Source organism: Amphiura filiformis, chromosome 13 (assembly GCF_039555335.1).
Source record: "Amphiura filiformis chromosome 13, Afil_fr2py, whole genome shotgun sequence".
NCBI classification, from domain to species: Eukaryota; Metazoa; Echinodermata; class Ophiuroidea; order Amphilepidida; family Amphiuridae; genus Amphiura; species Amphiura filiformis.
Window position 1 is genome coordinate 15,581,551 of NC_092640.1, and position 17,400 is coordinate 15,598,950.

The following is a 17,400-nucleotide window of genomic DNA, read 5'->3' on the forward strand; positions in this document are numbered from 1 at the left end:
ATGGTAAAAATAGGGGTATTTATTTCTGAAAAATTTCCTCGATTCCTCATGATAAGGGAGTGAAATGAAAATGCGTCCTCAAAATGATAAAAATAGGAGAGGTATTTGGGGGTAAATTTTCCTTGATTTCGCGCAAAATAGGGGGTAAAATTGCTGCAAATGTCCTCGATTCCCCGTGAAATAGGGGTCATTTTTAAATCCTGGAACGGGAATACGTCCTACCTTTAAATACAAACTGAACCCACCGGGTAATTTTCAAGGGAGTGTTTTGTCAAACTATATGAATGTGTAAACCTGTTTTAGGGGGTAATATTTTGGTTGAAACGTGTTTGAGGGCCAAATTTGGTTTTAAAATCCTTGTTTTGGGGGTTGTTTTTGGTAAAATGACCAAAGCTTGTTGAAGGGGTATCTTGAAAACAGGTGGTCAAACATGTGTTTACTATTGTGGGTGAGGGTCCCCAAGCAATTTTGGCCCTCCTGATGTTTTCACAATCCGAGCACAGTCAGACCAAGAAAACAAATCCTTTGTTTGCCCTTTCATGAAAAAAATCAGGAGGGTCGGTAGGTGAATTGAATTTTTTTTTGTATATGATGTAAACAGCGGATAAAGTCCCACATTTGTTTCAAAAACAAAACAGAAACAAAGAAAAATGGGAAGAGAGAACAGTTGTGGAAACATAATCATGAGATATCATTTGCCAATGTTTGGGTTTCAAAATGCTCAAAAATATTAAAAGATTAGTTATTTTTTTTAATGATTTTTTTGAGAAAAATTAATTATGAATTTTTAGAGGTTATAAAAGGAATAAAAAAATAAATAGGCGACCAAAGATTTTAGTGATTTTTTGGTCGGTTGGGAAAGGGCAAACAAATAATTTTTTTTTTATTAGCCTCATTGTGTGAATCTTTGTATTTTACAGCGATGGCCAGTAGTGCTGAGGGGCCTTGATCTTGGACCATGCCAAACTAACTGGACAGTGCAGTACTTATGTGAAGCTGGAGGGAGCCAAGATGTCAAAGTTCATGTTAGTCCGTCAGCTAAGATGGATTTTATCAACAAAAATTATGCATACAGGTACGTGTAAATTGGGGCAATCAGTAATTTGTTTAACCAGAACACCCTAAAATTCATCAAAATTCAGGTTTTGATATTTTATTGCAGAAGAAGAAATCAAGGGCTTAAACGTAGCACTGTCTCAACTCCATTTTTGACAAAAAAAGTGAGAGTTGGTATCAAAAATGTCAGAAAGTAATGGACTTTCTATCCATTTTCATCCCACGAACCACAGACCATGTGAAGGATAGCCTTATATGCAAAAGCACATGAGGACAGAATTCTTTAAATTCAGTTTTGTCAAAATGAAGATGAGGCAGTTTTAATTTTGATAAAACCTGATTTTTTATTATATTTGTAATGTTTACACTAAGGCTCTCACCAATTCCCGGGTACCCGAGTTCCCGCCCGTTCTTGGCCTACCCGGGTCCGAATTCACGGGTCAAAGTACCCGAAAAAAAAAGTGCTAGGATCACTTACAGGTAATTTGAAAAAAATTTGAAAAAAAAATTACGAAAAAATTACAGTTTGTTAACCTTGCTATGCAAACCACAAACTAATATTTACCTCTTCATATATTACATATTATAAATGCATGGAAAACCAATGCATTTATAATATGTGATAGATGAAGAGGTAAACATAAGTTTGTGGTTTACATATTAAGAATAACAAACTGTAATTTTTTCGTAATTTTTTCAATTTTTTTTCAAATTAACTGTGAATGATCCTAATGATCTTAGCATTTCAGAATAGGGCCAGTGGTTCTCCAAAGTCGCGAATTTTTTTTTTTTTTTTTTTTTTTTTTTTTTGATTTTTTTTTTTTCAGATTTTGGTACCGGATTCCGCCGAAAATTCAATCGGTACCAGTACATAATTACCCGTTAGTTGAGAGCCCTAGTTTACACATGTCCTGACTTTAATACACCTAAATGGAATCCCCCCAATTTGTTGTGTTTGTAGGACAAAAGAGCAATTTCCAACATAAAGCCATAATTCATACATTAAGTCTTCCATAGAATCCATGTTAAACAACCAAAATAGCCAGTGTGGTTTCTTTCAATTTACCTCTATATTCTGCTTAAAATAGACAGAAACCTATCCTGACAGTTATGGCTGATGGAAATTGCACATTAAGGCATTTAAATTATAATCTTAACTAGTCCTATAGGACCTACATGTATAATCCTAATTTTATAACTTTTTTATGCTTTTAATAATAAATGTTGCCAATTTTATTACAGGACTTTGCCTTTTGACGAGCTGGTGAGAAGAGCATCCAAACCCAGACAAGAAGAATATTTCTTTGAACCAGTAAGTATGACTATAATCCATTTGGCTTCCTCAAGACAGTAGCATCCGCGTATAATACACACACAGGTGGTGTATCTGTAAGGCGCAGTCGCTTTGTGCGCTATGCACCACCTATGATTGCGCATGTATCACACATGGATTCTACTGTCTGGAGGAAACCAATTGGATAATAGTACTCGCATGATATTTCATGTATGTACGTTATCCATCTCCTGCACTCCCCTGCAGAACTTGCGGCAGTGGAATAACTTCCAGCAGTGGAAAATCCACTGTCAGAAATTGTATGCTCAGAAGCATAATATCCTTTCCTTGTTATAGTGGATCCAGAGTCCGAGTTTTTGAACAACTGTGAAAGCGAAATACTCTCTTTTCTTATTATTTATAATAATGGATTATTTCTGTACTCGGTTGCAGAAGTTCCCAGCAGAACCCTCCTTCCTTATACACAGTGGTAGATTATTTATACACTAGGGCGATGAGAATTCAATCTGACAGAAAATCAACAGAAAATAGCGACAGATTATATTGTTAATTATAATGACAGATTATTTCTACCCCATGAAGGAAAAAGCTCTCTTTCCTTATTATATATTCACACATTGCATGGTTCCGCCATGTGCGAGGAGAGCCTTGATCTGGCAGCATGCATGAATGGGAATTGAACTAGTCATATAACATTGCGTAAATATATGTAATTCTTCCTTTGTCATGACAGTTCAAGGCTCTCCTTGTATCATGGCAGAACCATGCAATAGGTGAATAGCAACAGATTATCAGGCGCAGAAATCTAAGTTTCTGTGCTCAGAGACTTATGCTGGTTTCATACTTTCTGCAGCTTGCCGATGAGCAGCGTGACGCTTCATTTCGTATTCTGGTCTCATACGTTAGAGCGGCACCACTTTGAGTTTGAATTCAACTCCCAGCGGTGCTGTCGCTGCGGCAAAGCGGTGGAGTGATTGATATATCAGCTTGCCGCTGGTCACCGCTAGCATTTTTAGTGCGACTTGCACAGTGAAGTAAAATCATCTTCAGAGCGGCAAGCGGTAGGAACGTATGAAACCAGCATAAGATTATAATTTGGCAAAGGTGAAAAAGTGATCTGGAGGTCTAGCATCCTGGACCATGATGGTTTCTGTATTCATGTACTCAGTGCTAGACTCTACGTTACACAGGTTTTTGAAGTAACTGATTTGAGCATTTCAATCGCCATTACAAACATGTAAGGGATTTGCGTGGTAAAAAATACTGCAAACAAAATCAGATCAAGTCAAAAGAACTTTATTTCACAAATTCATAACGTACAAGGAAACAGAGTGAGAGGAAGCTCGGTCAGGCATATATGTATGTCAACCTCTTTAACAATTTTAAAAAAAATTAAACATAGCAAGCCAACAAACTACAATCCTAGAAAAACCTGTTGCCACACCTGAACCTATTTCACTGCAATATCCTCCCCTTCCCCTTTAGCAATGTTGATATGAACTATGATATCGGCATTTTCACCTTGTTCCCCAATATTGTAAGATTAGGGGGGAGAGAAGGATGCATATTGTTGATGCAGTTTCAAAGGTTTATAATAACCCTTGACCATGATGATTTGCATTGGTGCATGGGTAAAATTCAACAAATTGCATTGGTGTGGCATCAATTTCTAATAAGATAACAACCGGGAAGGTTTGCTGTATATTTTAAGCTGAAAAATGACTAACTTAATTAGTAACCACAGTAGGAATTTCAATTGAATGAACACAGCTTTCAACAGAAACTTGATTTAGCCACGTTAGCTATATTGTGTATTTCAAACTACAACATGAACACGCGACCTTGCATACAATACTAACCAATCACGAGTGAGTTGGCATGGTTGGATTCACTTCTGTATTACGCACGCACAGTCACACACTTTGGCGTACATCTCGCAGTGTACGAGAAAAATCGTCACGCTATGTCAGGTTGTATTCATTCAATTGAAATTCCTACTGTAGTGTCTCCAGTGTGATTTGCAAAGTTTACTTGCTGTATATTGTATTTTCTTAATATTGTCCTTGACTGTACAAGTACTATAATGAAAGACAAAGATAAAGAGAATTTATCACGTCTGACGTCATCTGTCAATCAAACTCGAGCACGGTTTGTTTACAAGTGTCGTGATATTGACTTGCTGAACACGGATTTATAACCTGGCGCCTTATTGTTAATTTTGCACCTTTCATTGCCTTTCGACATGCAAACCATCTCAAAAGTTAGGTCTTTATAGTAGGAAACTTTCATAACCGAAGGCACCATGTCCATAATGCCTAGAAAAGCTGCTTGTTGCCTTGTAAAAGTACGTAATTTTTCACCATTTGCTGCTATTCCTTTTCTCCGATCAGCACCAGATAGATCGGTCTTCCTCTTACGCGCTGATTAACCTGTGTAAACCAATCAAGGATCGTAATTGACAGTGACATCAGACGCGATAAATTCTTTTTATCTCTGTCTTTAATTATAAGCCTTACCCCTCCCTCTTGTCAGTAGTCCTAGGATTGAATTTAACTATTTTACAGCGGTGTTTCATCCCATGCTACTAATTTATCAGCTCTTCGTCTATAATCTCTGTGCCTAGATGAAATTGCCCATATTCCATAGAGGAGTGGATTGATTGCAGAGTTAATGGGCAATGCAAATGCTACAATCCATGAAAATACTTCTGGAGAAATTGTCATTCTATCCATTTGAACTAAGATGCCTAAACAAATAATAGGCATCCAGCATAGGACGTCGGTTAAAATTATAATTCCCATTTTTAAGGTCATCCAAAACTCAATTTGTAACCTGGAGACACTCATCTGCAGTGCATGTCTATGTCCAACACAAATTACCCTCACAAATATGGATGCATAACATATGAAAAGGATAACACAACACAGAAGGTTCAGTCCCAAAAACAGCCCAGTTGAATAAGGTGGGCCTGTCGAACTGTGTGTTAATCCAGTTGTGGCATATGGTACCACTACATCATCTCTGTATGGCTTTAAGGGAATTGTTACATTATGGTAAATGAGTTGATATGACAAATCTCTTGCCAACGGGAGCCCAATGCATACTTCAGAGACATCATAGAAATACTGATTTCCATTTCTTATTGCTGCTGGAATTGAACTAAGAATAATTGCAAAAATCCATGCTACTATTACTGCAATAATGTTAGATCTGCCTTTTGTACTGCTAGGGTAAAATTGTTGTAGATGATGTTTCCATGGCCAAATAAAAGCTGACAGCCTCTCAATACTTATCAAAATCAGAATGAAAAGTGAGGCTTCACCTGAGAACACAGCTAGAAAGCCTGCCACTTTACATGTTAAGCTGTTACGCCAATTGTTAGCTTTTAGTGGGAACTGGTGGCCAAAATATAGGTCAGCAATAACAATTATGATCATATAGATACCCATGATGAAATCTGCTACAGCTAGGTTTGTAATGTATATTATCTGGGGCAGCTTTTCTTTATACAGTTTATCTTTATATGTATTACCATATTTTATTTCAATACACCCATAAACAACAACAAAACCATTAAATGCTAAAGCAAAGATGCCAAGTATCCACATGGAACTTCTAACCCAGTTGTTAGTTAAAAGTTGTTTACAAGTCAAGTAAGGGGATTTTGGTTCAGTGGGTATACATTGAACATGGTCATTTGCAAAACAGCATAATTCTGGTGAATCAACTGCAATAGTTGATTCATTTCCAAGACCAAGAAAGCTGTCTTGTCCTATTTTTGAAATGTTGTTATTCCTCAAATCCAAGAGTCTTAATACTGCTAGGTTTTGAAATACTGTATTTTTTAAGGTTGTGATTCTATTTTGATACAATCGCAGTGTAAGTAAGTTACTAAGTTTATTGAGTTTTGGGATATCAGATAAATCATTGTTATTCAACTCAAGAATCTGTAATTGTGTCAACCCATTAAATATATCTTTGTCAAGTTCTGATATCATGTTGTCATTTAAGTCTAGTTCTTTTAAATTTATGAGGTTATCAAAAATGTGTGGTGGCAATGCTGTTAGTGGAAGTCTCTGTGTAGTATAATTTTGCAAGTAAAGCACCTGTAATTGATGTAAATTTTGAAATATATTTGGATCAAGCTCTGAAATATTGTTGTCATACAGGAAGAGTTTTATCAAATTGGCAAGATTATCAAATAGACCTGATGGCAATGTTGTTATTTTATTAGAATGCAGTGAAAGAATAGATAAATTCTGTAACTTAGCAAATAATTTCACATCAAGTTCAGATATCATGTTGTCATAAAGATATAGTTCTGTCAGACTGGTGAGATTATCAAATAGGTTTAATTGCAATGCTGTTATCTTATTAGAATGCAGCCAAAGAAAAGATAAATTGTTTAACATATTAAATAATTTCACATCGAGTTCAGATATCATGTTGTCATAAAGATATAGTTCTGTCAGACTGGCGAGCTGATCAAATAGGTTTAATGGCAATGTTGTTATATTATTAGAATGCAGGTGAAGAATAGATAAATTGTGTAACTTATCAAATAATTTCACATCAAGTTCAGATATCATGTTGTCATAAAGGTGTAGTTCTGTCAGACTGGTGAGATTATCAAATAGGTTTGATGGCAATGTTGTTATATTATTAGAATGCAGCCAAAGAATAGATAAATTGTGTAACTTATCAAATAATTTCACATCAAGTTCAGATATCATGTTGTCATAAAGGGATAGTTCTGTCAGACTGGTGAGATTATCAAATAGGTTTGATGGCAATGTTGTTATATTATTAGAATGCAGCCAAAGAATAGATAAATTTGGTAACTTATCAAATAATTTCACATCAAGTTCAGATATCATGTTGTCATAAAGATATAGTTCTGTCAGACTGGCGAGCTGATCAAATAGGTTTAATGGCAATGTTGTTATATTATTAGAATGCAGCTGAAGAATAGATAAATTGTGTAACTTATCAAATAATTTCACATCAAGTTCAGATATCATGTTGTCATAAAGGTGTAGTTCTGTCAGACTGGTGAGATTATCAAATAGGTTTAATGGCAATGTTGTTATCTTATTAGAATGCAGCCAAAGAAAAGATAAATTGTTTAACTTATTAAATAATTTCACATCGAGTTCAGATATCATGTTGTTATAAAGGTATAGTTCTGTCAGACTGGTGAGATCAAATAGGTTTAATGGTAATGTTGTTATCTTATTAGAATGCAGTGAAAGAATAGATAAATTCTGTAACTTAGCAAATAATTTCACATCAAGTTCAGATATCATGTTGTCATAAAGATATAGTTCTGTCAGACTGGTGAGATTATCAAATAGGTTTAATTGCAATGCTGTTATCTTATTAGAATGCAGCAAAAGAAAAGATAAATTGTTTAACTTATTAAATAATTTCACATCGAGTTCAGATATCATGTTGTTATAAAAGTATAGTTCTGTCAGACTGGTGAGATTATCAAATAGGTTTAATGGCAATGTTGTTATCTTATTAGAATGCAGTGAAAGAATAGATAAATTCTGTAACTTAGCAAATAATTTCACATCAAGTTCAGATATCATGTTGTTATAAAGTTGTAGTTCTGTCAGACTGGTGAGATTATCAAATAGGTTTAATGGCAATGTTGTTATCTTATTAGAATGCAGCCAAAGAAAAGATAAATTGTTTAACATATTAAATAATTTCACATCGAGTTCAGATATCATGTTGTTATAAAAGTATAGTTCTGTCAGACTGGTGAGATTATCAAATAGGTTTAATGGCAATGTTGTTATCTTATTAGAATGCAGTGAAAGAATAGATAAATTCTGTAACTTAGCAAATAATTTCACATCAAGTTCAGATATCATGTTGTCATAAAGGTGTAGTTCTGTCAGACTAGTGAGATTATCAAATAGGTTTGATGATAATGTTGTTATCTTATTAGAATGCAGCCAAAGAATAGATAAATTTTGTAACTTATCAAATAATTTCACATCAAGTTCAGATATCATGTTGTCATAAAGGTATAGTTCTGTCAGACTGGTGAGATTGTCAAATAGGTTTGATGGTAACATTGAAAGTTTATTTGTATGTAATGAAAGATTTGTCAAGTGTTTTAACTCACAGAACAAGTTGCCATCAAGCTCTGATATCATGTTGCCATAAAGACTAAGTTCTCTTAATTTGGGTAAATTCTGAAATAAGTCAACTGAAAGTCTGGCTATGGTATTATTATGCAAGTAAAGAACCTGCATGTGGTGTAAATTTTGAAATATACTCTGATCCAGCTTTGAAATATTATTTTCATACAGGTCCAGGTGTATCAAATTGGAAAGATTATCAAACAGACCTGATGGCAGTGTTGTTATTTTATTAGAATGCAGTGAAAGAATAGATAAAATGTGTAACTTGTCAAATAATTTCACATTAAGTTCAGATATCATGTTGTCATAAAGTTCTAGTTCTGTCAGACTGGTGAGATTATCAAATAGGTTTGATGATAATGTTGTTATCTGATTAGAATGCAGCCAAAGAATAGATAAATTTTGTAACTTATCAAATAATTTCACATCAAGTTCAGATATCATGTTGTCATAAAGGTATAGTTCTGTCAGACTAGTGACATTATCAAATAGGTTTGATGGCAATGTTGTTATTTTATTAGAATGCAGCATAAGAATAGATAAATTTTGTAACTTATAAAATAATTTCACATCAAGTTCAGATATCATGTTGTCATCAAGGTATAGTTCTGTCAGACTGGTGAGATTGTCAAATAGGTTTAATGGCAATGTTGTTATTTTATTAGAATGTAGTGAAAGAATAGATAAATTTTGTAACTTATCAAATAATTTCACATCAAGTTCAGATATCATGTTGTCATAAAGTTCTAGATCTGTCAGACTGGTGAGATTATCAAATATGTGTGATGGGAATGTTGTTATTTTATTAGAATGCAGCATAAGACTAGATACATTTTGTAACTTATCAAATAATTTCACATCAAGTTCAGATATCATGTTATCATAAAGGGATAGTTCTGTCAGACTGGTGAGATTGTCAAATAGGTTTAATGGCAATGTTGTTATTTTATTAGAATGTAGTGAAAGAATAGATAAATTTTGTAACTTATCAAATAATTTCACATCAAGTTCAGATATCATGTTGTCGTAAAGTTCTAGATCTGTCAGACTGGTGAGATTATCAAATAGGTTTGATGATAATGTTGTTATCTGATTAGAATGCAGCCAAAGAATAGATAAATTTTGCAACTTATCAAATAATTTCACATCAAGTTCAGATATCATGTTGCCATAAAGGTATAGTTCTGTCAAACTAGTGAGATTATCAAATAGGTTTGATGGCAATGTTGTTATTTTATTAGAATGCAGTGAAAGAATAGATAAATTGTGTAACTTATCAAATAATTTCACATCAAGATCAGATATCATGTTGTCATAAAGTTCTAGTTCTGTCAGACTGGTGAGATTATCAAATAGGTTTGATGATAATTTTGTTATCTGATTAGAATGCAGCCAAAGAATAGATAAATTTTGTAACTTATCAAATAATTTTACATCAAGTTCAGATATCATGTTGCCATAAAGGTATAGTTCTGTCAGACTAGTGAGATTATCAAATAGGTTTGATGGCAGTGTTGTTATTTTATTAGAATGCAGTGAAAGAATAGATAAAATGTGTAACTTGTCAAATAATTTCACATTAAGTTCAGATATCATGTTGTCATAAAGTTCTAGTTCTGTCAGACTGGTGAGATTATCAAATAGGTTTGATGATAATGTTGTTATCTGATTAGAATGCAGCCAAAGAATAGATAAATTTTGTAACTTATCAAATAATTTCACATCAAGTTCAGATATCATGTTGTCATAAAGGTATAGTTCTGTCAGACTAGTGACATTATCAAATAGGTTTGATGGCAATGTTGTTATTTTATTAGAATGCAGCATAAGAATAGATAAATTTTGTAACTTATAAAATAATTTCACATCAAGTTCAGATATCATGTTGTCATTCAGGGATAGTTTTGTCAGGCTGGTGAGATTATCAAATAGGTTTGATGGCAATGTTGTTATTTTATTAGAATCCAGTGAAAGAATAGATAATGTTTTTAATTTATCAAGTAAGTTCACATCAAGATCATAGATCATGTTCAAATGAAGCGATAACCGTTGTAATCTTTGAATGTTTGACAAGGTACTAGGTAGTGATTTCATGACGTTGTCATGGAGATACAAAACAGACATGTTGGGAATCAGTTCAAAGGTGATTTGCTCAATGTTTGCAATGGCATTACTATATAGATATACATGAGTTAGGTTAGGAAAATGCCATGGCATGTTGACACTGAGATGGTGTATATCATTGTGTGATACATCTAGAATACAAAGGCTTTCACTGAAGGATTGAAAATATAAATTGGTGATCAGGTTCATTCTGAGGGATACTATCTTAAGCTGTTTTAGAAAGAAAAATGCATCAGACTTCACTGTAGTAATGATATTATCTGTGAGATTAAGCACTTCCAAATGACTTAATCCAAAAAACATGTCAGGTGTAACTGATCTCAACTCATTCCCATTTAAAACCATTTGCCTTAAATGTAACAGACCTAAGAATGCACCTTTAGTAATATTAGTTAACCTGTTATTCGAGAGATCCAGTAGTTGGAGCTGGTCTAAACCTTTGAATGTCTCATTCTCAAGTGTTTCTAGATCATTATCAGATGCAAGTAAGTAGGTGATATCTGTGAGATTTGAGAAAGATCCGGTCTGGATGTCTTGGAGGTGTCTGCTGGAAATATCAAGTGCAGTTGCGCTACAGATTGAGCTTGTGGGAACTGTAGTCATGAAGTATAGTAGAAGGATACTTGTTTTGGTAGAAGTAGTAGAACAGTGGATGTCAAACTGCTGATAAGTGAGAGAACATAAACACCCCAATGGACACTGTGGGAGTTTGCCAACACATATGACATCTGAGAATAGATAAAAGAAAAAAAAATCATATAAGTGTCTCCCTCATCACATAAATTATTCTTTCCATGAGATCAATGATTTTTATGCCTCCACCGCGAGGCATACTGTTTTTGCAATGTCCGTGCTTCAGTCCGTCCGGATGCTATATCTTGGGCATGGAAGGGGCAGATTGACTTCAGATTTTCAGGATAGGTGGGTCATGGTCAAAAACTCTGGCTACTTTTTTTTGGGTGAGATTCAAGGTCATATACTGGGGTAAAAGGTCATTTGAGGTCAGAGGGCCCATTTTCCTTATTTACCTCTTTTCTCTGAGACTAGGGGTCACACGTTCTTCAAACTTGGTGGGTGGTTGCATCTTGACCCCAGGCAGAACAAGTTTGTATTGGTCAGTGGGTCAAGGTCACCTGAGGTCATGCAGGGGTCATTTGAGGTCAAATTAGCAAAAACTGTCATATGGCCATGAAACTTGGTAGGTACAGTCAACATTTAGAGCCAAATCATTTTGGGGTCATCTGGGGTCACCCAGGAGTCATCTGAGGTCAAATTAGTAAAAATTGTCGTATGGGCATGAAACTTGGTGGGTACAGTCAACATTTAGAGCCTAATTTTTGGAAGGTCATTTTGGGGTCATCAGGGGTCACCAAGGGGTCATATGAGGTCAAATTAGTAAAAACTGTCATATGGGCATGAAATTTGGTGGGTACAGTCAATATTTAGAGACAAATTTTTGAAAGGTCATTTTGGGGTCATCCAAGGTCATCCAGGGGTCATTTGAGGTCAAATTAGTAAGAAGTGTTGGATGGGCATGAAACTTGGTGGGTACAGTCAACATTTAGAGCCAAATTTTTGGAAGGTCATTTTGGGGTCGCCAGGGGTCATCTGAGGTCAAATTGGTAAAAACTATCATATGAGCATGAAACTTGGTGGGTACAGTCAACATTTAGAGCCAAATATTTTGAAGGTCATTTTGGGGTCATCCAGGGTCACCCAGAGGTCATCTGAGGTCAAATTGATGAAAAATGTCGTATGGGCATGAAATTTGGTGGGTATAGTCAACATTTAGAGCCAAATTTTTGGAAGGTCAGTTCGTCAAAATGTCCATCACATATTTGAGAAGGCTATCTCGGAAGTGGTATGGCATGTTGTGATACACTTTGGTGGAATACAATTATTATGCAGTAGATTTCGGCGCAAAATATGTAAATGAAGTACTAGCTAATTTGTATAATGTGCTAATGTTCAGTGATGGGACTTGGTGAAAAGGTGTATCGGGGTCAGGAATTTCTATGCTTTTTTGAAAGGTCATTTTGGGGTCATCTTAGGTCAGATTCTTAATATTTTTCCTATGGGCATGAAACTTGGTGGGTATTGTCACCATTTACAGCCAAAATTTTTGAAGGTCATCCAGGGCCACCCAGGAGTCATTGGAAGGTTGTTTTGGGGTCATCCAGGTGTCATCTAAAGTCAAATTCAGTCTCCTCTTTTAGGCTTGAAGCTTTGTATCAACCTGTGAGTGCGACATCACTCCCTTTGGTGGAGGCATCACGGTCGATGAGAACCGCGGTCCATCTAGTTTTTTCATAATCCATACTTTACATTAAGTAGTCCAGAAGTATTATTTTTATGATAACATACAAAATCATTCTTAGATGTAGTGTAATGAGTATGGTCATCAGGGTCTTAGCTAGAAATTGAGGGTTGCCCGTCATTTGAATAAAATTGCCTGTCCTAATTTGCCCTTTAAAAACATTTACCAGACATCTATAGCCCATTGGGGGTTCAAAGAGTTCAAATATGTGCTGATATGGCCTTGTTCTTCAAATTGGGTCTACTAAAAAGGTCAATTAGCTTCTTAAAACATACAATTTATAATATAGCATCTGTCAAAGGTATTAATTTTGCCCGTCCCAGGAACAAACTGGCCGTCTGAAATGACGGCCAGACGGGTGGCTAGCTAAGATCCTGATGGTCATGCCTATTGTTCCAAATTATACATGCTAGAGAGGTTGTAATGTTCCATATGTCTCTCCTCACAGTGGTGTACCGTGGTCGCTCCTACCCGGGGCTGAAGAATTATAGGCGCTAGCGGCCTAAAAGCAACATATTTTGATGTATAGCACCCTTTTACTAATTCTTTTTGCCGGCCCTTCTTCCGCCACTTCTTCTTTTTGCTGCCCCTTCGTCTTCCGCCGCCGCTTCGTTTTGGCTGCCCCCTGCTTTTACCCCGGGCCCCCCAAAAAATATGCGCATGCGTCATTTATTTGCACATTCATTCGTACATGCATACCGCATGATTATGCTGTACATCTCAGTTCAAGACTATATGTACTATCCAATTGAATACCTGAGTGGAAGAAGGGCCCAACTCCAATTTTTTACAAAAATGAGTTAGACCCAGCATTTTATTTCCTGCAGGCTGTTCTTCATTGTTTGTGAAAAATGAGCCAAAATCCACTCTCTAAATAGTCTTCCACGTATACTTAATAATGGTTTTCATGGAAGAAAGGTCCAACTCCGTGGAGTTGGGCCCTTCTTCCACAAATATTGGGTTAAAGAGGAATTTTGTTCATCCATGAAATCTGCTTTTGATTACAATAAACTTTCTTGCTAACATACTACACGCTTCTACTTGTGCAATTAATGGATAATTATCAAATTTCTGTAGCTATTTATAACACATCTGCTTATGGAAATGGCACTTGCAATATATTAGTGGACGAAGGGCCCAACTCCAGCTCGTATTAAGACATGTACCGTTGCCATGGAAATATCATATATAATATCTAATGTATGTAATATTGTATGTTCATGTATTAAAGGTCCTCTGAAGATGAAAACATTCTGTCTATAACACTTTTCCAAATATTAAGTTTTTTCTTAATATCTCAAAAACAGTTTTGATGGAGTTGGGACCTTCTTCCACTCAGGTATTCAATTATTTAACAGTCTAGGGCCTATTGCCCGAGTATGTGTCAACTTTTTTAGATGTTGACTATACACCACTTAAAAACGAATAGGTTTTTATATATTATGGTTGCAACTTGCACAAAAAAGTTTTATAGACCATGGGGGGAGGGATATATTCAATTTTTTGTACCCTTCCAATTGTGAATTTTTCCTGTAATGGGGTATAACACATTGCCCAGGGGGTTATTTTTTACTTTGGAAGACTTTTTTTAACAATTTCACTGAATTGTTGACCCAATTATTTTTTTCGCCAGGGCGCTCTAAAAAGTTTCTTCCTCGGTTTTTTCATCAGTAACTACTATTAATAAGTATTATAACACTCATACATAAATTCTAGACAGTTCATTGGTTGATTACCATTTGTCATTTTTACTATCACCCTCTCCGTGTGATAGTCTTTACCATCATGTGCTCTGCCGTAGTGCGCCTGCGCCAAGCCGTGCTCTGATCCCAAAATGTGAAGTATATCACGGCAAAACATGGTGTTATGTTGATGAAAAAATGTATTTCTTACCTTATATAGTATTTTAGTAATAGAATTTATGCATGAGTGATATAAAACAAATATTAACTGTCTTAAAAAGTGTAATGAATGGCGAAATATAATCACTCGGTGAAAGATGTATTGTTCCATTCCACGCGCCGTTCCGGCTCGTGGAATGGAACAATCCATCTTTCACCTTGTGATTATATTTGGACCATCACACTCATAGACAGTTAATATTTGTATACTGTCTCACCCCCATACCACACTCCTCTAGCAATTGATCTTTTTGGCTGCATTCAAGTGATTCAATGCTTACATGAAGGCAGACCATCACCATGGGCGTATTTTTTGGGGGGCTTGGGGGGGCCAAAACGAAGGGGTGGCGGAAGAAGAAAGGGCGCAAAAACAGGGGCGGCTAAAACGAAGGGGGTAGCAAAAAGAATTAGTAAATCAAAAGGGCGGATAAATTTGATAACATATTAAAAATGTGTCGCTTTTAGGGCGCTGGCGCCTAAAATCCCTTTGTTTTGTTTTTTTTTTTTGCTCTTCACTTTTTCAAACCACCGAAAAGAAAATTGGGTCAACCTTTTCGGGCTGTTGGGGAAGGGGCGGCAAAATTGAATTTTCTTCAGCCTCCCGGGGTTGGAGCGGCCACGGTACGCCACTGATCACCTGCAGATGAAAATGTCAGGTACTTTTATCTATCAAATCATGGAATATTTGAACGTGTACATTTTAAAGACTTTGTACATGTTGGAATTGGATTTGAAGGGGTACGCAAAGTGTGTGAACGCTTATATATGCTATTTGTGTGTTAGAGAAAACCCTGACTGGGGACAGTACAAAAAATGACCGTTTATGCAAATCGCAGAGGGGTTTTGAATAGTTGGACTGACAATACGATCACGGTGTATGGAAATCGCAACCTCTCTACTGTTATGATTTCAGCTTACCTGAAACAGATAAATGCAGTGGTGGCAATTCACTTGCATCAAAATATTGATCCGGTACATGTAATTCGATGGTCAAGGATGGGTGTCGTTCCACCAGTTCCTGATACATTGTAATTTCATGAGTGATTGCATGAATCTCATCATAGTACTTCAGATTTGAACAAGATTGATGATTTTGATTTAGACCAATGATATCAGAGAAGTCACAGACTGGAGGCAGTTGGTTTTCATCCACGGTAAAGCTCATAAATTGTACAGTGACCCATGCGCGGAGATGAATTTCCAGAATGGTTGTGTTAAATTCAACACTGCATGGCTTTGCCACGCCCCAAAATGCAGCAACTTGTTCTTCTTCACATCCACTCCTGTCATACTGGATATAGAAGTAGTCGTATATAGACCAATCTGCATCTACCGAGAGAAGATCCATCCGTATTCCCATTCCAGGGGGTGACACAACTCGAAGGCAACTGTGATTGTGTCCAGATATGTTTAACACTTGGGTCGAGTTAGTGTAATAGGTCTCACAGCTTGTAGCGTCCCCAATCCCAACTTCCTCATATGCCATGGCCTGGTATCTGCCATGTAGACCAATTGTTGTGAAGATCAGTATGTTTATATACAGTACTGCCTTGCAAACAAGGCCTGCGATACTCATATAAGCCATTATTGATACTTTCTAGATCATTTGACAGTACAAAAGAGTAGATATTCAATTTCTTTCCTAGCCAAATTATACAAATGGGTTTTTACACTTAGCTAAATTTGGCCTTTGTGATTTTACTTCCTTCTATCTGTAGTGCATACTGTATATTTTGCAGTAACAAAATATTTTGTTATAAAGATTAATATGCCTGACTTCACAAATACATAGATCTATAAAAAAAATTTGTCAGGTCAAATGTGGGACCAAAGCAATGCATTTCTAGAATAAACAGATTTTACCAATGAAGCACTTCTGATTTACCAATTTGGCTTTTGCTTATAATGTGTATTAGAAGGTGTTAAATGTTCTATGTGAAGATGTGAAAATATTTTTGTGAGAGCACTACAGTATTGCTTATTTGTTTTAACAAATTAACTTTTGGACATTTGTTGAAAATGTTTCTTACAAGTTCTATTTGTAATTTTTTTTTAATTTTTAAATTTATTTATTAGACATCATGACTGGCATTGAAATACAATGGGCATACAATTCAAAATATAAAACATACACATAATTAACAATATCAAGTATAAAATATAAGGAGGACATGCAATTTTATAAACCAGTGAAAAGGCTGGGAAGAACAGGTGCAGGTCATCTCTAAGACAGTGGTGTAGCTAGGGAGATCCAGGGGAAAATTGCCCCCCCCCCCCATTTTAAGGGATAAATTGGGGATGGCAAAGAATAAAACATCATTAAAATGACTAAAAATGAGAGGAAAAATTGACACTATGTCTTAAGTGTCCCTACGCTGCTGCTCGAAGACCATCTCACCTACAGATTCAAAAGGGGGAATTACATCAGCATACAGGCTGTATCATAATGATTGATACCCGTTGGTTTTGGTATTTATTGAAAAGCTTGCTTCTTCCCAATGTAACATAGGATCCTCTTGAAATGGCCAGAATTTAAAGTTTATGACCTCT

The 17,400-nt window shown here is 35.8% G+C and overlaps 1 protein-coding gene across 1 annotated transcript in view; it reads left to right on the forward strand.

Annotated features, from left to right (window-relative positions):
- Nucleotides 1-17,400, forward strand: part of LOC140168040 (tRNA wybutosine-synthesizing protein 5-like) — a 39,011-nt gene that overhangs the window by 14,995 nt on the left and 6,616 nt on the right. The window contains exons 3-4 of the mRNA XM_072191345.1: nucleotides 921-1,075; nucleotides 2,299-2,368. Of these exons, the coding sequence (XP_072047446.1) occupies nucleotides 921-1,075; nucleotides 2,299-2,368 (225 nt within the window). The remainder of the gene's footprint in view (nucleotides 1-920; nucleotides 1,076-2,298; nucleotides 2,369-17,400) is intronic.